Raw genomic sequence first — 27,807 nt, forward strand, 5'->3', positions numbered from 1 at the left:
CCTCAGGGACAGATTCGGAGCATGCACAGAGTGTCAGATCACCCATTAATATAGATGATTTCCCAGATTTGAGAGTGGTGGAGGGCGAGCAGAGCAGTATAATCCGTGGAGTGGTGGCATCACGGCTAGCTAGAGAAGCGGTGGATGGCATCTTCTATGATAGTGATGTATGCCCACTCTAAGCTAGGTTAAGTTTGCAAAACCTTTGGTCCACTTCAAGGTAGTAGTTTACTTTCTATGCTAACACCTAGAACTCTTGGCTATGGTGCCGGAGGAAACCATGATTTTGCAAGATCAGGCGAGGCTCCCTTTCTGCCTCCTGCCAGGACCTGGGAGGTAGTGCTCGGGCACCCAGGTTCTTGCTGAACCTTCCCACGCCTGGAAAGTACCAGTTGGTGAGAAGTTCCCATCTATCACTAATAAACTGTTCAAATCTTGGGAAAAGAACTGGGTAAGTCAACCGCCCATGGGACGAAGTTCTCTTTATAGTGCAGCAGATAATTGCATATTTCATAAGAATCGTTCAGATAGTGAAACAAGCATGAAATTTTGCACAAGTGCTCTTTAAAGTTCCCTCTATCAGAAAAGGGCGCTGGCCACGCAAAAAATTTAATATGGCGGCCAAATTCCAAGATGGCGGCCAGTATCGACAGATTTTGGCTAATTTTTCACTAGAATGGCATGTATTTGCTTCTAGCAATATGGTAAAGCTCTTCCATACTATTTCTTGTGAATATTATGTTTCTGTAGCTTCCCAGTACAGTTTACCTTTAAATATATGGGGGCTATATGGCTGTGAAAAGGTAGAAACAATAATTATAATGAAATAATGCCCGTTCAGCAATTATCGTTTTAAGCATGGATCTTGGTTTCTGTGGTTTAGATCCTAATGAGGCCATCTCTTTCGAATAACTCATCAATTTTGAAGAAAATTAATAAATGTAAAAGTGTATGTCTGCACACAACCAGGGCACTGGTGACATCCTGCTGTGTAACTCAGCATGGGGTTCGTGCCAACTAATCCAGCTTTACTAATCCTGTAGTCTTAGACTAGTAGTTGTAGTATAGTTTAGTTTAGTGTCCCAAATGCTTTCTAACAGCCCCCAGACCAGCTATGGTTAGATAGCCGCACCTGAATAGACAGGATGTGCCAGCGGAAACCGAGCCAAGGGTATGGGGCTGTACATGATGGTTCATGTACTTACCGGATGGTGTACAGATCACCTGGGACTTAAATGGCATGGATGAATGATCGGGCTAGGTGTAGGGGAGACCGAACCTAGTTGAATCATACAGGAATGTGTGTGCTTTGTTTAAAGGTGGTAAAGGATAACCTCGGCCTTAATCAAAAGTGAAATCATGGCAGAATGTGATGCCAATCCAATATTGAGCAGTAGAAAAACAAGCTGGAGTTTGTGTTGTCTTTGTCAGAAGGACAAAAGAGGTGAGCACTGACATCACCTCCAAGTCATCATGTCCTAGACCATGATGGGTACACAATGCTGGCAGGAACATTCCCATGTTCAGTGAAATTAATGAAATGCCACTGATAATGGATCCAGCTAAGGCTGGATGAAGGTGATGGCATAGAGGCCACTCCAAGGAAAAGAAATGCAGCAAAATACCATGTGAACCTTAAACGTTGTTTAACAACACTAAACTGGACCGTGCAAAGAAACAATCCAATGACCAGACCAGCAACACTGAGACTAGTGGTGCAAAACTACGCCGAACCAGTCATGACAATGAAGTTTGCATTTTCTGTGAAAGTGGCACCTCATCTGATCTCAGACAGGCTGAGTACTAGAACCTTGATGACTTGAAATTGCGTGAATGTGCAGAGATACTTAGTGATGGCAAGCTCCTTGCTAAGTTGGCTAATTAGGGATAAATCATTGCACAGGAGTTTAAAGTATCTACATGCCTGTCTTTGTGCCCTCTACAACAGAAAAAGGTCCTACAAAGACCTTGAGAAGACCAGGTAGCACTGAGTCAGAATCAGATGTGTATCCACTAGTTCTGTATCCAGAACTGATGACATACATTATTGAAAACAACCTTTGTTCAGATGATCCAGTCACATTTGGCTGGCAGATATTTGCCACCTCTACCAACAACGTCTAGGAACAATTAGTGTAGAGTCACCCAGTGTAAATTCCCACGAGACTCAAAGACAAACTTCTGGCAGAAATTCCAGAACTTGAGGCTCATAAATCTCAACAGAGAGATGTATTACTTGCATTTCAAAAGGATGTGGGAAAGCACTTGCTCAATCATCTGATCTTTCAGAGGCAGTTATCATTGCTAAAGCAGCAAATATTCTCAAGAAAGTCTATACTTGATCATCAGTCACGGTTTTGATGGCACATTTTCTGAGGCTTGTGTATGAAGTCTGTGCCTCCTGCTCCAGTTTGTAGGGATGGTTGAGCATGGGAGGGCTGACATCAAGTCACAGTTACGTTTGGAGCATCAAAAGTCCAGACCAGGCCATTGCACAGCTCATGCGGTTCAACTGCTACTCGATACAAGAGGAGCAACAACTCATAGACACTCCAAAGACAGAGAAACACCATTCCCAGTCTACATGGGACTCTCAGTCTATGCCAAAACCAGGAAGAGAAACCTGGTTGAAATGCTACATCAGTATGGCCTCAGTATCTCTTATGACAGAGTACTGGAGGTCTCTACTGAATTAGGAGATGCCACAGTTAAATATGTGGAGGAGGGTGTGAGTCTGTCCCCCAATTTTCACGAAAAAGGTTGTTCACCACTGCAGTGATGGACAACATCGACCACAACCCATCTGCAACTACTGCCACTACCTCCTTCCATGCGATTAGCACCTCCATGTTTGCACCCCACCAAGGAGAACACTGGACAGGAAAGACAGCAACTAAAGTTTACCTGAGAAAGTGGTGTGCCTGAATTGCGGACATACATTCACAAACATCTCACAGCTTCCTTTCAAACAAGAGCCCTGTGCCACCAAACACTGCAATACCAAAGCCACCCACAGATATCTTGGGGCCACAGCACTGGAGTATCAGTGGCTAGACAAGGTCATAGTCACCCAGGAAATAGATGATGCAGTGAATCTGGCGTGGGAGGTCAGCTCATCACGCTTCAATGAAGAGAAGCCCAGAATTTGAAGTAACCATAACTTCATTGCTTCCTCTCCTGCGTGATCAGGCTCATTCTCTGTTGCTACGATCAAACACGTGATGCAGAAAGTGCAGGATGTCACTGATTTTCCTGAACCTGGCCAGATACCCATAATCACAGCTGATCGCCAATCTATGCCGTAGCAAAGCATGGAGTGCAGTGGCAGTGGCCTGATCAGTATGGCGGCGACAAGTATCTGGTAATGTTTGGTGGTCTGCACATTGAGATGGCAGCAATGAAGAGCATCTCTTGGTACTCTTCTTCATGGCAGTGGTTGGACAGGAGCTCTGGGTAGGCAGGAGTTGCTTCATCTGGAACTGCAGAATCTTCCTGTCAGCTGCAAGTGTAACCAGGACCACGGCGGAATCGCAGGTTACAACCTCACAGTTTGTACAAGCTCTGAGGACAGCATACACTGACTACTGTGTGCTGAGAAAGCAAACAACAATGAGCAGGCATTAGAGTTTGAGGTGGTGTGACCCAACCGAGACAGCAGAGTCCCACAGTTCCACTTCTGGCACATGAATTGTTGTCTATGGAACTTGTGATATTCCTACTGATCAGGTCCTTCCGTGAGGCCAATTTTGTCACTACTGCCAGGCATTGCATGAGCTGATACCTACTTCTTTTCAACAATAATACAAACTATCTTTCGTTGGCTGCCTATTCACCTCAGGGACATGCTTACCTAAGAGTTCCACCCAGAGTTGCACAGGAGTTCAAGGCTGGCAACTTTGTTGTGCACAAGACCAGTCGCCAGTTCTCAGCAATGGCTCTTGACCAAGCTGAGCAGACCAATGCCTTTATAAAGGCTGATGCCAGTAGAGCCGATGGGCTGACTGAAGATCCGTCAGCACTCAGAAGATGGATGGTGGCTGGCCCAGAGATCATCGCTTAGGGTAATCTGCACTCTGAAACAGAGGTTCAAAGGAAGGAGTCTAATGAGCAGACAACACACCATGAACAAACACCTCATGCGCAGAAGAAATTCTTGGAGAGAGTCAGCAAGCTGTCATTGGCTTTGCAACTTGCCCAGGAAGTCCTTTTCAGGAAGAGAGCCAGGATCATGTTCCGTGACAACAAAGACATTGCCCACCCCAGCTCAGCAGAACTTCTACAGACACACCTTGACAGAGGCCGCACTAAATTTCAGAAGTTTTCAGACTCTTTGGCAAACAATGCAGTCTTCTTCTATGAGCCGATAAAGAAGAACAGAACTGACTTCTTCAGGCAAGAAGCTGCTCCTGTAGAACAGTCAAGCAGAAACTTCTGAAGGAGGATGCCAGCTTTCTCAAAGCTATTTATATCTGTCAGAGCCGTGAATGTGATCTGGTAACACGAGGAATCAAACATTCCCAGCTTCCCTTAGTGAGGTGGTAGGCTGTACACATGTCAGAAGTCTCCAGCTGACCTGGGTCCTGGAGAGTCATGTTACACTAGAAGACAAAGAACCAAAGACTGATGTCCTCATTGTAGATGGATCAGCTTTGGTCCATGCCTTGCCACCAAAGAAAGGAAAGACCTTTGAGGGCTATGCACTTCGCGACTTCTTGCCTGTGATACAATCCTATAGCAGCAAGTACACATCATCACATCTTGTATTTGATGTATACAATACATCCAGCCTCAAGCTGAGACCAGGCTCCAACGTGGTCCAGGAGGAAGAAGTATAGGTGACGAACAGAGAACACAATTCCATCCAGCACAGTACTTAATTTCCTAAGACACGATGCCTTAAGACAAGAGTTATTTCAGTTCCTGGCAGACAAAGTTGCCCAGATGTCTGCCACAAATGTTGTCATTGCCACGAAGAGTCCTTTGTCCTCAGCACTCATGAGGTAGCTAGTCTTCGAGACTGGAAAAGTGCTCTCATGAGGGAAATGACACCCGCATCTTTCTCCATGCAAATATTTTCCACACAACATGGAGCCAGACCATCACGGTTAAAGCAAATGACACAGATGTTCTTGTATGCGTTGCAGTCAGTGCTTTCTCCACTCTCCACAATCTAGGGCTAGAGAAGCTATGGGTGGCATTTGGCCAAGGCCAGAGCCTGCGCTGGATTGCTGTGCATGACCTATGCAACTCTCTGGGCCAGGAGAAGGTGAATGGCAAGCTCTTCTTCCATGCGTTCTGAGCTGTGATGATGTCAACCTTCAGACAAGGGCAAGAAGACATACAACGAACATGGAACATCTTTCAGAGGCCTCCACTGTGTTCTCAAGCTGAGTCACTACCCTCTCCAGAGTGGAAGAGAGAGTGACCTGAAGGTCCTGGAGGTTTGTATATGTATGAAAGATCCAGCACTGCTGGCACTGTGGATGAGGCTAGACTTGATATGTTGCCAGAAAACAAAGGGCATATGAGGCCATTCCGCAACCAGGAGCTCTCCTCCAACACACCAAGCGTGCTGCGTCACCAGGCTGGTTGTGTGTGGGGGCGAGCCACCAGTGTCAGCCACAGCCAGAGAACCCTGCTGAGTGGGATGGCAAGTCACCAGTGAAGCATGGCAAGTCCTCTGGACAACCAACTCAGCCCTTAGCCAAGAGTTGCCAACAGCTTACCAAATGTGGATGCAAAGCAGGCTGTTGGAAAAGGTGCAAGTGCTACAAGCTGGGTCTTCCCTGCACAGCTCTGTGCACTGCAAATGTGAAGTCTAGATAAATATTGCCCTCTCTTCAGTAGATAATCTAGCATGAGCATCCAACGTGTCATGCTATGCCTACCTTCTTATCCTCGAATTTTTCAAAGGTGTAGGTTGAGAGACCTATACATAGATTGGTTGCGTTTAGTCCGTATTTCTCTTCTTTTCTTTTTTATGGTTACGGTGTGGAGCACAATGTTGTATGTGACCATACCATTACTATTTCAGTTGAAATAGCATATTAGTTAAACTGTCTGATCATGAATATACCATTAAATAAAACAGTTGGTCTCTATGTCTGCTAGCGCTGTGGATAGAAAAAAAACTTTATGGCAACCATTTTATGCAGCCATCTTAGTTACAATTCATTTAGTAAGGGTTTTCCAATAAAATGTGTGGTATGGAACATTTTATAACCTAAAAGTGGTTTAAAAAAAAAAAAAAAACTGGCATATTCATCCAATAGATGCTCCCCAAACCAAGTGATCTCAACATAGATGGCGCCATTTTGAAAAATATGGCCATGCATCTTGAATTTCAGGTGGCCAGCGCCCTTTTCTAAAGCGTAGTCTTAGGAATGTTTGTGCCAAATTTCATGCTTGTTTCACTATCTGACGATTTTTACAGCAATCTGCTGCACTATTAAGAACTCCAGGACTTTGGAACAGTTCTGCCAGATCCCATGGACGATATAACAAAACCATTAGCAGGCTTCACAGAGGTGATGAAGAAAGGCAAATTTCTAGCAAACCATGCCCGTTCATGCTTTTTTGCGGACACTCCTTACCTTGCCCACACCCTGTGTGTTCAGGAGTTCGAGGCGAAGAAACTATTAATGTCCTGCATTACAACCTTGATGTTAATGGAATCTCAGGCATGCCACTGTGACCAGCAAAGAGTTTCAGTGCTCCCAAGGTTACAAATTCGGAGCGTGGGCCCAATCTTCATTCACCTTCTGGAGGCTTGGGCGGCGTCCAGAATTAAGAAGCAGGCGATAAAGCCTGAAGTCGCTGACCAGAAGTCTATGCCAGTAAAGGAGCTCCTCTTCGCCTCCCCTATATGTAGTGACCTCTTCCCTAGGGACCCACCGAGGTATCAGATTTGAGGAGTTACTAGGATATGACCCGGAAGCAGACCTAAGGTGGGTAAAACGCAGGTAGAAGGCTTTTAAAGTACCAGCTCTTCCTGCGCCGGACCCAGAGACAGGTCCCTCTTCCCATAAACAATTCTATGCCGCACTCTCAGCCATCCTTGAAGAGCAGCAGTGCACTGCCATCTCCAACAATCCCAATTTGACAGTTCCAGGAGGCTCGGGCGGTTGTGGAAGAGCGGATCCTTTAGAGGAAGAAAGGTTAACAGGGGAGGGCGGTGGTGGTAGAGGTCAATTCAACCAATGAGACATTTCAGATTGGAGGCAGACTGAGAAGAGAGGTTCAGGAAGCCTGGAAAGTGTCCCCCTTGGGCCTATCAAGTGGTATTGAAAGGTCTGTGCTGGGATTGGAAAGTTCCTTCAGCAACAAATACTTTCATCAGCGCCAGCACAAAAGAGTCGATCGTATTTGTGAACAAAAAATGCTAATAAAGGACACAATAGAAATGCCACTTTATCAGGTTCCAGGGAGGCTTTCCAGTGTTCCAAAGAGAGGACTCTCGGAAAGGAGAGTCATTCTGGACCTCTCTGTCCTCAACAAAGCAATAAACTGTCCCAAATTCAAAATGCTGACGATAGATCAGATAAGACATACCTTGCCAAAGGAAAGCTACACCTCTTCTATCAACTTGAAAGACGCATATTGGCACATTCCAATCTTACCTCATTTTCGCTAGTATCTAGGATTCCGTCTGGGTCACCAGTCGTACAGATTCAAAGTGATGCCATTCGACCTCAATGTAGCCCCCAGAGGGTTCAGACCTTGCAGGACTTCGGGTTCCTAATCAACTGGGAAAAGTCACGGCTGAAGCCAGAAAAGAAGTTCAGATGGCTAGGCCTACAATGGTGTCTAGAAAGCAGAAAGCTAGCCCTACCACAGACCTCCAGGAGGTCAATGGTAGATCAGGTAAAGGTTCCAGAAAAGCCAGAAGTTTTTGAAAAGAACCTAGAAGTGCTGGAGGAGCAAACTACTCACAAAAGGCAAACAAATCATTCAGAGACCACAAGGTCCCGATGAAAAGGAGGTGCAAGACAATGCTCAAACCGGGGGCATCGAATCAGGCCCTGAAATCTTCAGTCTGGCTAGTCCCAAAACCAGTCTCAGTGACCATTCATACGGATGCTTCGGCGAAGGACGGATGGGGGTGACACTCAGATGAGAACAAAGTGTCGAGAAGAGTGTTTGGAGCCCTCAAATCTTGCCATATCAATATCAAAGAAATGATGGCAGTGCTCCTGTCACTCAAGGGACTGAGAGCAGAGGGATCTCATTCAGTTGTTCATAGACAACAAGCTGGTGGTACAATGCTTGGGCGTGGGGATCAAGGTCAAAGCCATTGAATCATATAGTGCTGGGGATCATGAGATTAGCTCAGGTGAAGAAATGGTCTCTGTCAGCATCCCACAACTACGGGAGCTCAATGTCCTAGTGTACTCCCCTCTCTCAGATTCAAAGAAGCCCAGGAAGGGAGTGGGAATTGAACAACCCGGTCATTCAGCGGGATCCTCCAAGATCACCCATATATCTTCAGGTAGATCGTTGCAGCATGCGACAATCACAAGTGCAATTTTGTACTCCCTATCCGCGACCTTGAGCAGTGACCAGAGGCGTTCTTCGCTGGACTGAACCTGCTGAGGAACGTTTATCCGTTTCCCCCAGCGTTTATTAATGAAAGTAGTACAAGACCTCCAAGGAGTTCAAGGGAGGAGTAGTGATTGCTCCAATGTGGCGAAAAAGCCGCATGGTTTCCAACCCTACGGAAGCAGACTTTTTCATCACAAAGCCACTACATCTTCCTATTCTTTCCCAGCAGGTTCAAAGGATAACTGTCGCCTCCTCCTTTCTGTGAAAAGCCTTCATGTGTGGACTTTCTCAGATCTGTGCTTCATGGAATGGTCACCTGAAGTCAGGGAATTCTTAATCACTAATATTAAAGGGGAAATCTGCCAAACAATCCGCCAGTCAGTGTGGAACAAATTTGTCTCATTTGGTAGGGACGTAAACCAACTACCATCGATAATAACTTAGTGGGGAGTTCTTTGTGTTTGTATTTTGACATAAAAAGTTGGCTCCCTCCACTATTAAAAATCACAAGGCGACCCTTGTGGTTCGCTAGTCTGATTCAGAGTAGAATGCGTTGTTCAGGGTGTTTGAAATGATGATGAAATCAATGGCTCTCCGCAGGCCGAGTGAACAACCATGTGAATTATCATGGGATCTAGATATAGTCCTAGCTGCTCTGAACAGGCGTTCAGACAATAATATGAAATTTTTGTTAGAAAAAACGTTGTTTTTAGTGGGCCTGGCGATGAGCCAGATCAGCCCAGGAGATCCATGCGCTAAAAAGGAGATCCAGTTTGTTCTTTTGGAAAGGATAAAGTAACCTTTTCATTCGGAGATTTTTTAGCTAAAAATGAGAATCCGTTTCATAGACAGAAACCCATAGTTATCCCTTCTTTGCCCTCTAATCCGAAGCTGTGTCCAGTGGCCACAGTGAAAAGTACCTTGATACGTACCAACCATATCACGCCAAAGACCTCTTTTTGGTACCAAGCAGCACCCCACTGCCTAGAATGCCTCCAGAACCAGCATTTGTAAGTTAATTGTAGATCTATGCCATAGTGATCAGAACCAAAGTCACATGACCTCCGTGAAGTGCAGCAGCCTCACTTGCCTTTCCGGTAACTTTAGTATGGAGGGCGTGTCAAGTACATGGGGTGGTCTGGGCATGGAGTGTTTGTCAAACAAAACAAATGCGAGGTGTCAGGCACCATGCATATCCTCGGCAAAGTCATTAGGCAAGAGATAAGGATGCCCGGAAGGTGAATTGGCTGGCAAGAGGAACTCTTCCTTTAAAGTGAGTGTTTTAAAAACTGGTAGGTTATTTTTCCCTATTATAGTCTATTTCTGCTCTTCACCAATACAGTCTCTTAAGTAGCTTAAAGGGTGGGCTGATACAACCGTAAAGGAAAATTTTAGATTTCGGTTTTGAACCCAAAGGGGCGAAAAAGCTTTCGGTTGGGATAGTGGCGCTAAAGTCCATCTCTGTCAAATGATGTTTAATGACTTTATAAATATACAAAAGCATCTTTAAAATGTTCTCTGGTACACCTGCATGAGGCTCTCGTGGCTCCTTTGACTTAAGCAGGGTTTTGAACCCGAAGGGAAATAGAAAACCTATTTTTAGTCTAGAACCACGAGCCTCAGGCTCCAGTTAGCATTAAATATGTTGGGTTATGCCCACCCCTTCATTTGCAGGAGTATAACCTTTTAGGGGCGCGGCTATTCCTACATTAGGTTGGCAACGTATGCGCCAGTAGTCGCGTAGTCACGTTTTGACCGATTCACATTCAGACAACCGCGGAAGCACAAATGGAAAGGTGTAACCAGTGGAGATGTTTAGCCATGAATTGATTCATCAATGCGGCCGGATAGGGGATCAAGTGCAGAACGGACCTGATGTATCCTATCACAATAGTGACAAGCTTCCGTTAACCGGAATGAGTACGTGCCAACCCTGTGCTATAAGTTCTCTGATAAGGGATTTGGCCGGGGCTCTGCCTAAGGCAGACGTAACTGCATGAGGCTCTCACGGCTCTCAGACTAAAAATAGGGTTTCATTTCCCTTCAGGTTCAAACCCCGTTTTTTTCAGACACGTGACATTTGCAAAATCCTTGAGAAACCCTGCAGAAGTGGTTATGTTTAACTTTTTAAGTAATTTATAAGTTTTCATGCTTTTATGTCTTAAAATTATGAAAGATTTGTATTATTATTTATGTACATAAATACTATACGATAACTAGCATACAGCCTTCTCCTGCCTATTCGTGGTTCAGGATTTGCAGCTTCATCTATTGGCGGATTTTTCTGTGGACATTATCACCGAATTATTCACAAAAAATTCTGTAAGTCTTGGATTTTTTCGTCAAGAAATATTCACTGATTGCTGTATTTTTTTTTTATTTTTGTGACTAAATACATATGATAAAAAATGATTGATTAATTTTTAAATATTAATATTAATATTAATGTAAACACAGCAAACTATCAGTAAAATGTATTTTTTTTCAATGCATATTAAATATTAAGGTTTGTGTACAGTAAATAAATTCCAGGGTTTCCCCATGTACTTGACAAAGAAAATGGGACGACTTCAATACTGTATGAGAGAAAATGGATGTGCTGTCCTTGAAAATAGGGGTCACTTGAATAGTTTTCACACTTAGCTGTTGTAATATGACTTTGAAATTATATTAAAATGTTTTAGGTGATAGTTTGAAGTGTATTCTGTGTAGGATGATAGGATAAGGTATACATTTGGTGTTTGAACTATTAAAATAATCAGATATAAATATTTTCAGAGAGGGATCGGGTTTTTAAAGTATTTAAATAGCTAGTAATAAGCATTTTTAGAGGGTGATGTCAAGTATTCACCGATTTTAGCTATTCACAGGTATTTGTGGTCCCTGTCCCCCACGAATACCGGGCGTTGACTGTAGTTTGTTAAAATACAGTAAAATCAATCAAAATCACAAAACAGCTATGGATGTAAACATTCTCTCTCTCTCTCTCTCTCTCTCTCTCTCTCTCTCTCTCTCTCTCTCTCTCTCTCTCATTTTTTATTATGGCACGCTGCCGGAACGGAACCCCTGCTGTAACCTGGGGACTGCTTGTATTCTTAATACACTGTATTATTTGACTTGCAAGTGGATATCTGTCAGTGTAACAGCCCAACCAGGCCAACAGTTTCTCTCTCTCTCTCTCTCTTCTCTCTCTCTCTCTCTCTCTCTCTGACATACACACACACACACATACATATGCAGGTTTAAAGCAACAAAAGCAGCAGGATTTTAGGTTTTGCTGAAAACAAAAGGCAGAAAAGTTTGAAGTGCCGAAAAACAATGAAGGGTGCGAGGAGATGAGAATTTGATCAGAATTTGACTGTGCGCTTATGGAGAGGTTTAAGCTCTGATGCAACATCCAGTAATGGTGTTGTGAAAGGCCGTTAATGGCTCTGGAAAGGGGACTGCCTATACATAAGAGGTTCATCCTTCATCCTTTGAATGGGATGTATCTTTTGTCCTCATTAGCCTAACCCAGGCACCCTGTGAATCTTTGGGGGAAGCAATAGACAGAGATCTCAAGTTCAGGACAGTCTTTTTACTAGCTTTAGCCTTAGTGCAGTGTATCGGGGAATTACATGGATTACTTCACGTAGTTCAGAGTGAGGGATGGTTCTTATACTTCCCAAAGCTTGTGATGAAAACTCAGAACATGTTAGTTCCTGACAGAAGGTAAAAGAATTTATCAATCCCCTCTCTCAAAAACTTTGTTGATGCTGTTTTAGATGAGATGCTTGTATGTCCAGCTCAAGCCATTAAGTACTACTCAAAAAGAATCTGTCCTCTTAGGCCAGAGTACCAGTGCCTTTTTATTAGTACTGACAAGCAGGTGGTGTTCAAGAGCAAAATTTCTTTCTGACTTCATGAAGTGATTAACAGGCATACTAGTCCTGTAGTGAGGATATCACTCATTAAGCCATGTGAAAGCCCAGGAAGTCAGAGGCGTCGGACAGTCTCTTGCCTTTTAGAGGTACATTGCAGTTTTTGCAGGTGGTACTGTAATTAGGGCATGTGTCCGTAAGCATCAGGCAGCCTTCCCCTCAGTTTACTTGAGGGACGGTCACCCACAGTCCTGAACACTTAATCCTAGGTACCTGGTACCTGCGGTGGCTGCTCAACAAGTTATGTGGACACTTAGCTTTCATTTAGACAGAAAAGTATCTTGTTTGAGTACTTAGTTTAGTGTGCAATCTGGAGTACAAATGAAGAATGACCAGTCTTCATCTATCTATCGTCTCCCCTAGCAGAGCAGCTACTGAGGCCAGTTACTTGCTGGATTGGACTAAGATAAAGATAACTACACATCGAGCTTCTGGTCTTAGACCTTTGTCTTTAAGATGTACCCTCTGCTCTTCTCATTGACAAGATGGGCTGTGATGATTGAGCTATACTCTGAACCCATCACTTTGTGTTAGCCTGAGAAAGCTTCCTTCCAACTATTACACCCGTACTGGGCCTGGCCATACCAAGCATTGTGGATAGAGGAGTTATTGACCCCTTGCTTGCTTTTGCAACGTATCATGTCAACTTTGGGTGGGTCATTCAGCGTCTGGTCTTTTGACAGAGATGACCTCCCACCTAAAAAGTGTTTGGAAAATATATGTTTTTAACATTACTGTATTAATTACAATACAGTACTGTGCTGCATTAGGTAAATGTCAATAAAAAGATAGAGGGCAGAGGGGGGGGAAAGCAAGTGCATAGTTCACCTTAAAGTAGTGCACACATATACATACAATATACTCATGAAGGTTAGCAATAGGCTAGGCTTACAAGTCGACTTATATAACAAAAACCATAATTTACATAACTCATTAATTAACGAGAATTTTATTGTAATACACTGACTTCTAAATACTATGTTTTCTAGTATTTAGCATAGAATTTTGGTTTTTATTTTCATTTCGTGTAACTATATTTTCTAATACTGTATTTAGCATATAATTTTGGTTTTTATTTTCATTTTATTTGCACATTTAGATACTTATAATAAAATCATTGCCACTGTCCAGGTTATCCACTGGAGGTAGAGATGGAGGGGAATGGGAGAGGAACTCTTGAGTAGCAGAGGCTGAAGATTAAGGAAATTTTGGTGGCTGAAATGACACTGCCATCATGAACCTGTGTTGGCATAAGTGCAGCTGAATTTACATGCACTTATGCACTTACACACATACACACACACAGTAAGGGTAGTAGAATTGGCTTTTAGAGCCTGCATTAGGTCAGTTTGTCCACTTTAAAAAGAAAGAGAAAAGGCTGTCCATGGGAAGGAAAAAGAAAGACAGTACTTGTAATGTTATTTTTACATGGTATGATATATGAAAAGTTAGGAAATCCTTACACCATCCAAACATGGCATACTTGAGCTCAGGCAATGTATAACATAGGTTGAAATCTTCTGTAAATATGCAATGCAATGTGTTTAATGATGAACACAATTATACTAATCATGTTTTGTTTATGGATATTAACTTTATCAAATCTTAAAACAGAATAACCCCTACACTATGCAAGAAAGAAAGAAGGGATAAGCAGATAGATAGGCAGACATACATACAATTGCTAACAGAACCTGCAGTTACGTGTACAGTTCCCATAATGCATACATACAGGTCAGAAAGCTGTTTGGAAGTCTGAGCAATTGTTAAAAAGGTATGTTGTTAAGTGAGGAGTGTCTCCAATTTGCATTTTTTCTACATAAACAAATCAGACCTTTTATCAAGTGCCCACCTCAGCCACCCTGTGTTGTCCCTGAGGCTGAAGGGAAAAGTGCTTGGTGATGGCAGGTGAGTGAGGGGTATTCCCTCCCTCACCTTGTGACCAAAAGTTAGCCACCCTTGTCAAGTTAAGTGACGAAGGATACTCCTGCATAAAAGGCTATGGTTTGTATAATTAGGAAAAATACAAATTACAGTAGTTTTGAGATTTATTTTTTTTTAGAGGAATTGTTTCCATTTTTCCAGTTAACTTGTTTTTGATAGAGTAGCCACCATTTGTCCTTAAAGGAGCTTAAAAAGAAATTGACAGGTGATGAAATGGCTTAGCGCCTAATAAATAAATCCCAACAACCCAGGTTAAATTTGTTTGGTCCGAGGTATGGTCACAGGTTATTGACCATTTTCTTTATTCCAGATACCCATTGGGTTTGGCAATGAAGAAAAAGGAACAACACTCGAACCAATATTTATTATTCTTGTGGTTTGAAGGTGGATTACCTAATTATGTTGGGTGTGGCTGCAGTATTATTGTGCCTTCCCCAGCAAAAATCCCAGCATGACCACAACTTGCATGGTAACAGTCTTTCAGGAATTTTCATTCAAGTAAAGTCACAGGTTATCAACAGCTTCTTTATTCCGGATACTCATTCTGGTCTGGCAATAAAGAACAGAAGACACTCAAACCTATAAATGTATTATATATTGTGTTTCTTTAGTGACTTGCCTATGTAGGGTCTGGCTGCAGTATTATTGCACCTTCACCAGTTCAGAAATACTGTCTATAATAACCGCTCCGTACACTCGAAGACTTCTTCAAAGGAAACATTTCCAAAGAAATTGAACAATGAACTCGCCTTTTTCATGTCATACAACTTAAGAAAGGAGTGAGGGTCTGCCTTTAATTAGGGCCACCAATATCATTCTCATCCCATGTAGAGAGAGTGGTTTGTATTGTGCTAAGGTGTAGGAAAATAGGACCATCTGGGATGTTTGCCATGACATTTAGGTACAGTAAACCTAAGTGCTTGAACCAAGCATAATATTTTATATGAAATACTGAGTTCCTTTATCAGAAAAGGGGATTTTCTTTAAAAGGGTCCTCATTCTTGGTCAGGAATGACAGTCCCCTGGAGACAACAACTGTTGTCTTTGTGTAGGATTTCAATGGGGGATCTAGAAAAATGATTCAACTTCTATCATCGTGTTCCCATGACCTAGGATTATTGTGAGAAAACACACACACACACACACACACACACACACACACACACACACACACACACACACTCTCACTCTCTCTCTCTCTCTCTCTCTCTCTAGTCTCTCTCTCTCTCTCTCCAGGACCTCTGAATTCTCTCTCTGGATAGCTCTCTCTAGTTTAAACTGATCAGATAATTTCACATATCATACCTGTTTCCTTATCCAGGACCTCTGAATTCCTCTTAGGAATCATGGATAGCATCTCTAGACAGTTCATCCACTTGCCTGACAGTTCAGAAAGTAAAGCCAGGGCAGTTTTCCCATCAGGGAGCCTGCATGAACTGATTAAGTAAAGTCAAGCTGAATTCCTGTAAAGGCTGAAAAGCCTGCATGAACTGATGAGCCAAGACAGTTTTATCATCACTGCCTGACAGTATAGAAAGTAAAGCAAGAGGAATTTTCCCATCAGGGAGGCCTGCATGAACTGATTAAGCCAAGGCAGTCATGTCATGACTGCTTGGTAGTATAGAAAGTACAGCAAGCTGAAAAGCCTGCATGAACTGATGAGCCAGTACAGTTGTATTATCACTGCCTGGCAGTATAGAAAATACAGCAAGCGGAACATTCCAATCAGGGAAGCCCACATGGACTGATTAAGCCAAGGCAGTCGTACAATCACTGCCTGACAGTATAGAAAGTACAGCAAGCAGAGTTTTCTGTTTAAGTCTGTATGAACTGATTAAGCCAAGGCAGTCATATCACCACTGCCTGGCAGTATAGAAGTCCAGGATACCTCACTACTACTGTACTTAGAAGGTACGGACACTTCAGATGGGGTTGAGTGGACCCTATCAGGGTCCCTTCAATACATGATTGCAGCATGGAAAAGGCAAGATTCTCATGAAGTATCTTTTTCATGTAAAGCAGAAGACTGTTCCCTAGGTCTTCAGGATTCAGAAGGGAAATTTCAGTGGCTCTATCCACTTCATGTCAGGTATCGGTGACCACTCTCCCGAGGAGAGAGACTTCGTCTCCATTAGGGGAGTTGAAGTGGGAGATCCTAGAATCCACTACTTTTGGAGTATTGTTCCCAAATGTGGGTTCTGCTCGGAGAGGGATGGAAACACACTGCCATAGTTCTGCTGGAACATGTATAGTAGGCTCCTCCTTCTGTACCCATGTCTAAGAGAGCCCTGTATGGTAATTCAAGCTCCTGATGCTTAAGCAGTCAAGTGGACTGCCTTGTGCAGCACATGAATTGAGCGGATGACAGGAGTCTAAGAACTTTATTCAGGTACCAAGTAATGGGAAACCTTGCAGGAGCCGACCTTTGCAGTGTAAAAGGCTGGAGAATGGAATTAAGAATTTCTGTGTTAGAGCCAGTTCCAAACTATAAGGCAAGGGTTCTGCCAGTGTTGCCTTGTATGTCATTATTGTTGAAATAGCAAGGACTTAACCTCAAAATGTAAAACTGTTTTAACAATTTCTGTATTAGAATCAATTCCAAACCATAAGGCAGTGTTCTGCCAGTGCTGCCATGTATGCTATTATTGTTGAAATAGCAAGGCACTTGACCTCATAAGATAATAAAATATAAAACTTTTTTAACTGATTTTAACTGGGCTCTCAATGTGGGGGCAATTTAACCAGTTTTCCCATACGGACTGCTATGTTGGATAGATGAAGTCCGTAGTTTGCACTAGGTACCTAGCAATGTTAGGCAAATAATCTTCACAGTAGACTGTATTAAAATTTTAACGTGATAAAGGTCACAATTCAGAAAGGAGGATGCATAGACGACCTCCCCTCCTGTCTGGGATAGAACAACAGACAGCAATATAATCTATTCTTTTGCCTGTTGTAGAAGATATAAGGAACCACTTACTGTTTAGCTTATTCAGGGCTACTAGGCAAGCAGTTCCACTGAAAACTAGTGGATTATTCAAAACCTTGGAAATCTGAGACAATGAAGGAAAAAGGTTATCAACAGTTTCTTTGTTCTGGATACCCATTCGTGTCTGGCAATAAAGAATAGAAGACACATGAACCTATAAATGTATTATCCATTGTTTTTATATTTTTTGTCCTTCATTGTTCCAGTCTTGTAGGAATGCATCTCTTGCTATTGCCTGATTGTCCATGTTCAGAGACATATACTGGAAGTTGGTGGTTCTCGCATGTGGCAAACTGGTCCACTTCTGGATTATGGAAGCATGTTAGCAATTATTGACTTGAGAGGAGCACAACATAAGCCTAACTTCTTTATAGAATACATTGCAGTCATAGTATAGGACAATTTTTTTAGATGAAAAAACACCCACTAGCCCAACGAAGCTGGTATGGCACTCCCTCCAAGCAGGTGACCTTCTTCCCCCTAACTAACATCCTCCCAATGGCCTCCCCAACCTGTCAACGAGGCATCCATATGTATTATCACTCATACGGACAGAGTTAGGTTGGTTTGTTTGCCAGAGACCCCTTCCAGGTCCATGGACAGAGTATCTTCCCAACCTCAGATGAAGCTGATCACAAAGTCTTTTCCTGGCATGTAAGAGCCAGACTCGGTTAAATCCTAGTTACATTATCAGTATTAGATCTGTCATGGACCCAAGCTGTAACAGGCCCAGACTTTTTGCAATTGTTGTGGAAAAGCTGGGCTGTGCCAAGGAATCTGCTAAGTCCTTCCTTATTTTGATTTGAGTGCTTTGGGAAGAGACAGCTGGCTGCAAAGAGTAGCCTTACAAAATCCCAGCCTCAGAAAACATTTGCTGGATGTAAGGTGGGACTTGTTCCTATTAAGAAACCTTTTGACTGGAGTCTGTCAACTACCACTCTCAGGTTTCATCAGCACTCTTCTCTGGTGGCTCTCCCTATTAGCCAATAATGTAGATAGACCACCAATTAAAGTCCTTCATTCCTGAACTCCCCCCAAAAAAGTACAGTTTATATAAAAATTTTTACAAATATATTTGTTCAAATTTGACGGATCAAGGGTCGCTCTTCGTACGGAGGAATGCTTCTTGGGGCCACTGAATAATGGTGGCAAATAAAGCCAGGTTTCTCTCTGGTCCCATCTTTAAAAGGGGTCTGTTTTTTTGGGGGGGGAAAAACTACTTTAGAGGAGGGAAAGGGTGAGACCATCTCTACCCTAGCCTAATGTGAATGATATGGTCTTCCCCAAGAGGAGGACTTCCTCTACATGTTATGCTGTAGAAGACAACCCCAACCATGTAAGTCCTATGGGGCTCCACCTCTTCCTTTCCTTGTAATACGCAGTCCAAGGGTTTATTTTTCTTTCACCTGGCAGGAGTGTCATCTTTGCTGTGAAAGGGGTGCTGATGCTATTGTTGTCCTTTCTTTTGTTGTTGGAGGGGTCCTTTGGTACTTACTGTAGGTTAGTACCTAAAGGAAAAGAAACTCTCAAAGGTATTGTTTCCCAGATTCCCCTTCTTTAAGGACAGAATATATTGTGCAATTCTGTTGTCTGGCTCATTTGAGGAATTATGCAACAACACACTCTTCAAATGGTCCCAACAGATAGGGGAAGAAAGCAGTAAGGAGGTTACATTGGAGAGCGAAATGTTGGAGCCCACCATTGCTTCATTTCAAGCTATAATGCGACACTCCAGAAGTTGTAGAATGCTCTCAATAGGGCCTGCATTAGTGTTTTGGCTCCTGCTGTGAACATTGTTCTGGAAGACACTGGAAGCTCTTTAATTAGGTGGAGCCTATCATAAAATTCAGCTATGGCTGTCCTGAGATTTTTCTTGTTTAGGTCCCAAGTTGTTGGGTGGCCAGTGGGTCATATCCATAAAATAGTAGTAATGTTCAGTATTAAAATATTAATTCACAATTACTACAATAATGTTGCCTTAAAGGATTTATTCACCAGTGCTTCTCAACTCAATTAAGACAAAACTAAATGGTTATCCATATTGTATATTTCTACAATTGGAGCTTTTCCCCTTGAAAGGGAGGAAAATTGTTGCGTATTTCTTTGCAGCACTATCAGATACTGGGATAATGGAGAAAAATGGCTTTATTTATGCCATAAACTCTCGTTTCCCAGTCATCACAAAATTCTGAAATTCTGTCTTCACATGATTGTTTCAAAAGTGAAGAGAAAGAAAGCTGATGCCTGCCAACTACATTCTATTATAGGGTTTTATTGTCCGACCTGTCAATTGTTACTAGTCAGAGCTCTGGGAGTAAGTAGGCAGTCTCGTATTATACATTCTGATTTCTAACTAATAGAGACAGCTTAAAAATTAGCTCTTTCACCATTTAAACTTGCTGCCAAAAGCATGTGGCATATTTCACACATCCAGCCAGCAACCAAATTCTCTTTTACTCTTTCATGGCTGGTAGTTATGAGCCATTTCCACAGATGAAAAGCAGACTCAGCAATCTGCTGTAGCACAGGTAATGTGTAAGTCCTTTGTAATAGTATCCCATTGGTGATAAAAGGAGCAAGTGTTTAATAAAAACTACTTAGTGTTAGCTACCTGTATCGCTGTATAGGCCTCAAGCACTTCAATTAACCAGGCCAACATGGCCCCAAGTACATGTCCTAGTATGATGTAAGGAATCATGATCAGTGGGTCATATCCATAAAATAATGTACAGTATTAAAATATTAATTCACAATTACTACGATGACGTTGCCTTAAAGGATTTACAGGCAGTCTCCGGTTTACGATGAGGGTTCCGTTCTGACGCCATTTCTTAAGCCAAAAATTGTCGTAAAACAAAATAATCGTCGAAAATCGCAAGAAAACCTTACTTTTAATCCTTTGATTATCCTTTGGGTATCTTGAAAATGACATAACCTGCATTTTTATTGAGTCTTTCATAAAAAATTCTGGAGAGAGAGAGAGAGAGAGAGAGAGAGAGAGAGAGAAAGAGAGAGAGAGAGAGAGAGAGACCTCTTATCTACCAGAAAAAGGCTTGGAATTTCACAGAACTACAGTGCTCCCCCATTTTTACATGGGAATAGGTTAACAGAACCTAACTGTGGAAATGCAAAATCCTGGGAAAAACAAAAATCCTCTCAAAAAATGCTTATGACTGCCTATCTTGAAAGTTCAAATACCAAATGTATACTTAAAGTATCATCCTCCATCAAATATAGCTTAAATTATTATCTTATTACTACCATGTTAATCTTTGAAATTATATCATTAATATCTTTTCAAAGTCATCTTAAACATTAGTACCCTTTTCCAGCCAGAGAGAGAGAGAGAGAGAGAGAGAGAGAGAGAGAGAGAGAGAGAGAGAGAGAGAGAGAGAGAGAGAGAGAGAGAGTTACCACTGCAAACTTACATTCAGCCATTCTTGTGCTGGCACGGGCAAAAGAGAGAGAGAGAGAGAGAAGTTTATCTCTTTAATCTCTCGAGGAATGTTAATCCATTTTTCTTTACTGTGACTGACAACAACAAAAAAGTTTTTATCTTTGTCTTCCGAAGATGTACTACCACCTTTACTATGCATTTTTAAATCACTATGAACACACACACACAAACACAAACTGTGTGCATATGTAAAGAGACTCAAATTAGCAGTATCTTTTCATGAGACAGAGAGAGGGGGAGAGAGAGAGAGAGAGAGAGAGAGGCTGAACTAAGTATCTATTTATATATCTATCCATTTCTCATTCTACCTTGGAGAGAGATAGAGAGAGAGAGAGGAAGGAAGGGGGAAATTGATCTTCTACCCTTGATCAAAAATGTCAAGTAATTTGACAGTTCCACCCTCCCCGATAGCTTCAAAGCTTTGGGCAAAAGACAGGGTGTGATATTTCTTTGTTTAAAAATTGAAATGTTACTTTAAAAATGCATAAATGTTGTAATTACAGTATGTTAGTATTATTATTATTATTTGTTGTTAATATTTGAAAATTAGTACTTATTATTAGGTAAGTCATTTATTTATCATACACATGTGGTCAGTCCTCACCATCTCCCACAAATTTGTTAAAAAATTCTTGTGCCGTCATTCTCTCTCTCTCTTTCTTATCTCAGAGAGAGAGAGAGAGAGAGAGAAAATACTACTCATCCTCCTTTTAGTGTATGCAAAGCCCTTGAGGTACAAGCTTTGTGGTTGGTTAAAATCCCGCCCTTCTTGCCAATAGCATGCCGTCAAGGGGAGTGAGAGGGGGAGGAGGGGGTTGTTACAAGTTGTTATTGGCTACTTTCAGTCCTTCCGACCAATTGTCATGGAGAGTAGGGGTTGCTATGAGCTCTGTTATTGGCTACTTCTAATTCCTCGAGCCGATATCATATAGTCATGAAGCCTACTTCAGAGCAATAAAAAACTGTAAAACAACTGATGATGGAATTTTAGCATATTTTTATTTTATATGTACAGTAATCCATATTTCTTTGAATGATATATGCAATACAAAGAGAGAGAGAGAGAGAGAGATATGGGCGGTTGGCCTTACTTAAATATCAGAACTGAAATTATTTGTGAATTATTCAGGAAGAGAGAGATATGGGGGTTGGCCTTACTTAAATCTCAAAAGAGTTAAATTATTCGTGAATTATTTGGTGGGAGGAAGAGAGGTTGAATGAAGTGATTACATCGGTAAGCAGTTTTGTGATTTCACGGGATTTTAATATAAAATTGTATCAATATTTTGCTGTGATTACCTTAATATTAATTTTTGAATATTAGTAAATAATTTTTTTGTCATAAAAAATGTAGTCATGAAAATAAAATGAAAATCAGTAATTAGTGAACATTGCTCAGTGAAAAAACCCATGAATGTTAATTTTCTTCTGTCATATGCGTTGGACCGAGTCATCTGAAATATTACTGTCGAAAATCGTAAGAAAATCTTACTTTTAATCCTTTAGGTGTCTTGAAAACAATGTATCCTGCATTTTTTTTAGTTTGTCATTAAAAAACCCTCCAAATATTGACCATTCTACCGGTTTGGATGCACATTTCTTCCAATCGGCGTCGGACTGGCATCGTCTGAAATACTGTTGAAAATCGTAAGAAAACCTGACTTTTAATCTTTTGGGTGTCATGAAAAAAATGTATCCTACATTTTTATTGAGTTTTTCAACAAAAAACCTGCAAACTTTGACTATTCTGCCATTTTGGAGCCATATTTCTTCCATCGGATTGGCGTTGTCAGCGTCATAAACCTGGAACATGAGTTGTAACCCAGGAAATAATTTTTTGATGAATATATTTGAAGACAAAACTAAATGGATATCCATACAGTATATTTTTACACATTTCATAACCTATGGTTACCCAGTCTATTCCCAAGCACAAGGTAAAGGTAGTGTAGCCTAGGCTATAGGCTACGTTAACTGGCGCATAAATAAAACCAATAATTATTGGAATTATTGTACCAAAAATGTATAAAATCAGTATCTTCAAGATTTTAAAGTGTTTGGCAAAGCTCACCATTACAAAATATTATTTTTGTATTCCACTAGTAAAAAAATATAAACGTCACGACAATTGCTCAATGCCAGTGACGTCACTCTCGGTGGAGTAATACCTATAGGAAGTAGATCCATATGAATGTGTGTTCCTTTAAAATTGGAAAGAACCCTGATATTAACGATAACTGGGGAACTATCAACATCACAAAAACCTTTTAGTTTTATTAAAAATTCTACCAAGGAAAAACTGGCTTTTAATAAACAACAAGGCTTGTAAGTCAAGCACGACTGGAATTATGAAACCTGCTATGTTTCGTAAACAAGAAAGGTAGGCTACCACAATTTGCCCTTTCGGTAACTTTAAATTATCTATGAATGTTAAAAGGACATTGTATAATAAGTTTCAGTAACAAAATGTCTAATATTATTGCCTTAATGCTAAATCTCACTGTGTTAAACAAGAAAAAACAGCATGGCAATTATATCATAGCCTAATGATCTGTTCTTAACTTCTCACCTTGCAAGAGGCTTATTGGCTCCCAATTGAACAAAATAAGCCTGTCTGTTAAGTGTTGGTGAATACATTGCGTAGGTGAACGCTATTCCAGAGCACATCTTGGGGATAAGTGAACACTTGTACAGGCCAGAGTGCAGTGGAAATGCCAGTGACTTGTCACAGCTGTGCGAGTATGATGTAGAGACTAGGTAATTGCTGTAGGACAGGAGAAAGAGCCCTTCTGAGTCCTTTATATCCATCACTGTGACAATGAACACTATTCTGGCCAAGACCAACTATAAGAGAATTCTTTGTGGTTGGTTGGTCTTTCTTATGGAGCTTGGGGGACCATAAGAGTGTAACTCCTTTGAGGACGAACAGCGGCTACCAAAAATAGGTTTTTCCTATGTCAAAACCTGTATTTTTATTAATGGTTCTAGCATTCAAGGAAATTTTAGAGAACATGATCTCCATAACCGAAGATAACTGTAAGTGTACACATTTTTATTTGAGACCATTGTCTATTTCTCTTTTCACTTGACTGTATGCCTCAGTTGAAATTCACTTTTTTTTTCATCAGGTCCATCATCCTTGGCCATTAGCTGAAGCTGTCAAAAAACATAGCTAAACCATGTGGTGGTTGTAGCCTCCAACAACGCCTTTACAACCTCCAAAACCTGCTCCCTGCATTGCATTTACAATTCTCTGCCACATGCAAGATATGGCAGTTGTGCTTCTGTTTACTTAGTGAATATATGAAGCTACTAATGTAAGTGAGTTAGCATTACCTACTGTTCAAAGGCAGTGAGGTCCTTAGTGGTCTTGAATTACAGACTCCATTTCACTGCTAATCCTTGTGATAACTCTGTATTGCAGTGCAGCATGACTGTGATGGCCATGTTAATTGCAACATATTTTGTACCGTGTGAACCATTTTCTGTATTAATTTTAGTATTTACCAAAATTCCTGTTCAAATTGGCAATGGTTTTTGCATCAGAGATATCAGGGAATGAATAGTATAATCTAAAGTCAGGGTATTACATTATTTTGCATAGTAGCTTAGGTAACTGGAGCTATATTAGAGCTAGAAAATTGGACCAAAGATATACTGTAACATTTGTGCAAAGGAGGACTTAATAATTTCTTCAGTAGTGGACATCAATGGCTATGCAGATGCTCAGATGCAACACTAAACTTAGTGTTGAGTGCATGAAATGTTAAATAGTTTCTGAGGTGAGAATGATTTGTTTGTCTTTTATCAGGGCTCACTCTTGTGCATTGGACATGAGGTGCATGTATTATAAGTGTCATTTTTATTATTTTGTTCAACTCTTTTTGAAACAGGAGACGTAATGGATGAAAAAGTTATTTTCTGCAGTTGGCAGAAGTTGCTTAACCTTAGTGCTGCTTTTTTGAAAAGAATTGCTCTGGAGAATGATGATGTTACAAGGTATTCAGTGTAAGGAGAAAAGTTTTGAATGCACGCTATAATCATTACAAGCACCTTATTTCATTGCAAGGCCTGTTGTTATTCTCATTAGTTCCTTTTGTTTTGTTAACTTTTAGGATATAAGGTTGATTTACTGGTGAAAAATATCTTAATGTTGAGGTTTATTATTGCTTTTCTATGTTGCTTGTGAGTTAATTTCATGATGCGTATGTCTTTTGTTTTTACAGTTGTTCTGTCAACATTTCCATTATTATGGTCACTGTCATGTATGTAGTGTTATGTTGTTGATTTTTTTCTCCCATTTTTAAAGAAAAATGCTGATTGTGTAATAAGGCAAACATTGTTGGTTCTCCATAAGTACACTGGAGTATTACTGTTTAAATCATGTTTTTATGCAGTATTTTAGATTAAACATTGTACATAGCACAAATCTTCCAATTTTTTTTTTATTAAAATATTAGTTTGTATTTGATGGAGTTCTTTGTATTGTTTCAGTGAAGAGAATTGTTTTATATCCTGTTAACTCAGACAGATGTGGAACCACTCTCATTTTTCTTTTTATAAATTAATGTGAAGAGATTTTCTGTCTTTGAAAAGTGGACTTACAAATATTTTAGTCATATTCAGGGCATAAGCTTTGTCATTAAAGTATTACATATTTCAACAAAGGGCACTTTAAGATAAGCATTTTTCTTACTGGCTAACCACTGTTATGTAACACACTTGATGAGATACATCATGGAATCCCTGTCTTGAATGCTGTTTTAGCTATATTTGTCTGTTCATGCAACACAAAAGGGGTGATAAATCCTATTTTAATCATCATAATCATCCTTGGTTTAGTTGTGTTTGATGATGGAAAACAAGTGTTCCTCCATCTGTCTAATTGGAATAAGAGTTCATTAGAACAGAGATCAGATTTATCTTCTATGCAGAAATGGATTTTGTTGTAATTTGAAGTGTTGTGATAGCTGCACAAATGCTTTAGTTATGTTATGATTGTGTTTATGTAGTTTAAGGGGCTCAAAGTCTTACCAGTTAACTAAATTACTAGAATTAGTAAAGTTGAATTAGAGAATTGTGAACAGAATCATGGACTGAAAACTTGCACAGCTGTAACGATGGAAATGTGTGGGGCTTAATGAAATTACATTATTTTTCTTGTGAATCAGTGAATTTTCCTTCAGCACGACTAGAAGCAGACACTGTATTGGTAGGTAAGTCAAAATATACAATGGTTTGATAAAAGCATTTACTGTATGGTACTCTGTACCTTTTAAGGGTCAGTGTGATGATACTTCATTAGTTTCTTATTCCTTTTACCCCTGAGATGGCACAAAAACTTACATTGGCCAGGGTGCACAAAAAAAAGGCTCTTGAGTATCAGAAAGCTTGATAATTATTCAGTATATATTAGCTGATGTTGTACATGAAAAGCTTTTCTTTATTTTGTCTTTATAATGTTCTTCAGTATTACTTCAGTCTTTCTCAGTTCTCGACATCACTGTCCTTTATATTTTTAGTCTTGTAATTAAGATTGTAAGAACACTAAGCCACTCTGATTCCTCTAAAACATGATCTGCACAGTTCTGTCACATGTCTGTACCATTATTTTGCATCATCTTTTGACTGCATTGTGCATATGGACAAAAATATTGTCTTCATTTCACAGATGGATAGAAAAAACAGAAAAAAGGCATTTGTAGGTTAACAGTCAAGATTTCAGTCATCAGTGTTTATACAGTGTTAATGAAAGACTGTAAGTGTTTCTGGTGCTGATTGCAATCGTGAACTAAGATAACCACCCTCCTCTGTGTCAGCTAATATTTACTACATTCTCTGCTAAGTTTTCAGTTTGAGAATTCAAACTTTTTTTTATAATACCATTTGCCCAAGATAAATGAGTTGGAAGCATGTTAAACTTCAAATGTTTAGTTTAATTCTTCCCTGTGGATTTAATCGGCTAAAGGTTATTGGCATTATAAATGATTGAATTAAAAAACTAAGCATATGCATTCTTAAGGAAATTTTCCAAGCATGCATACACTTAGGCCTGCTAGTGTAGCAAAAGTTTGTTCTGTAGTTTATCGTATGTATAAGAAAAGTTCCAGCATTGTTGATGGTTTGGGTATGCTGATTATAAATTGATAATAAAAAAATTAAATTATTTTATATTGAGTGATTTGTTTTTAAGTCGAAGATGAAAGATACAGCATTGATTGTAATTTCTTACTTCATTTTACCACCACTTTTTCTTTTAAGGTTTGGTTACATAAACTGGTAATGGACCATAGTATTGGACATTAATTCCAAACAACTATTTAGAAACTTGCCAAAATACTTTGATTGTGGATATTCCTTGACTTAATAAATAAAACACCAGGTTATTTCAAAATCTGTACTCTTTATGCTGCTGTGGCTTAGGTTTTGAAAAATGTTGAAACCACCATTTTGTGTTCCGGTATTTATTTATAGATGAAAAGCAGGTGAAGCTCATCAAGAACAAAGCTTTCTACCTCTTTATTTTGTTTCCTGATATTGCTACTTATTTTGTTTCATGATGTTGCTTATTAGTCTGCTAATCACCACCACGCAAATGTGTGATGAACGAAACACACTCGAGTGGAAACACACCATGGAAAAGTAAAAAATTCTGTGGCTGGCAGAGATTTTATGCCAGTTATAGTCTATACAGTGTTTATGCTAATGGAAGCAGCAATGATCCTTTAGATTGCTGTTGTCTTATGCAAGGCATGTACTTATGTTCAGATTCCTTGAACCGATGGATTAAAATTCATTGCCAAGTCCTGTAATACACTATGGTCTGGATCCTAGTAGGGAGAGTGAAGGAGTAAGGGATTTAACAATTTGGATGGTGTAAATCATTTAGTGCCTGCAGTACAGCTTATGTCATGTATTTATCAGTGCGGGTAATAACATTAGGAAGCTTTTATGAT

The 27,807-nt window shown here is 40.5% G+C and overlaps 1 protein-coding gene across 4 annotated transcripts in view; it reads left to right on the forward strand.

Annotated features, from left to right (window-relative positions):
* Positions 1-26,026, forward strand: part of LOC136844859 (1-acyl-sn-glycerol-3-phosphate acyltransferase alpha-like) — a 274,861-nt gene extending 248,835 nt beyond the window's left edge. For 2 of the 4 annotated variants that reach the window (XM_067114102.1, XM_067114103.1), the window contains exon 6: positions 23,980-26,026. In XM_067114102.1, coding sequence (XP_066970203.1) covers positions 23,980-24,027 — 48 coding nt within the window. In that variant the 3' untranslated portion in view covers positions 24,028-26,026. Of the gene's footprint in view, positions 1-14,075; positions 14,236-23,979 lie in introns of all 4 variants that reach the window. The other 2 variants (XR_010854985.1, XR_010854987.1) reach the window with 2 other exon arrangements.
* The last annotated feature ends 1,781 nt before the right edge of the window (positions 26,027-27,807 follow it).

This window comes from Macrobrachium rosenbergii, chromosome 13 (assembly GCF_040412425.1).
Source record: "Macrobrachium rosenbergii isolate ZJJX-2024 chromosome 13, ASM4041242v1, whole genome shotgun sequence".
Lineage (NCBI taxonomy): Eukaryota > Metazoa > Arthropoda > Malacostraca > Decapoda > Palaemonidae > Macrobrachium > Macrobrachium rosenbergii.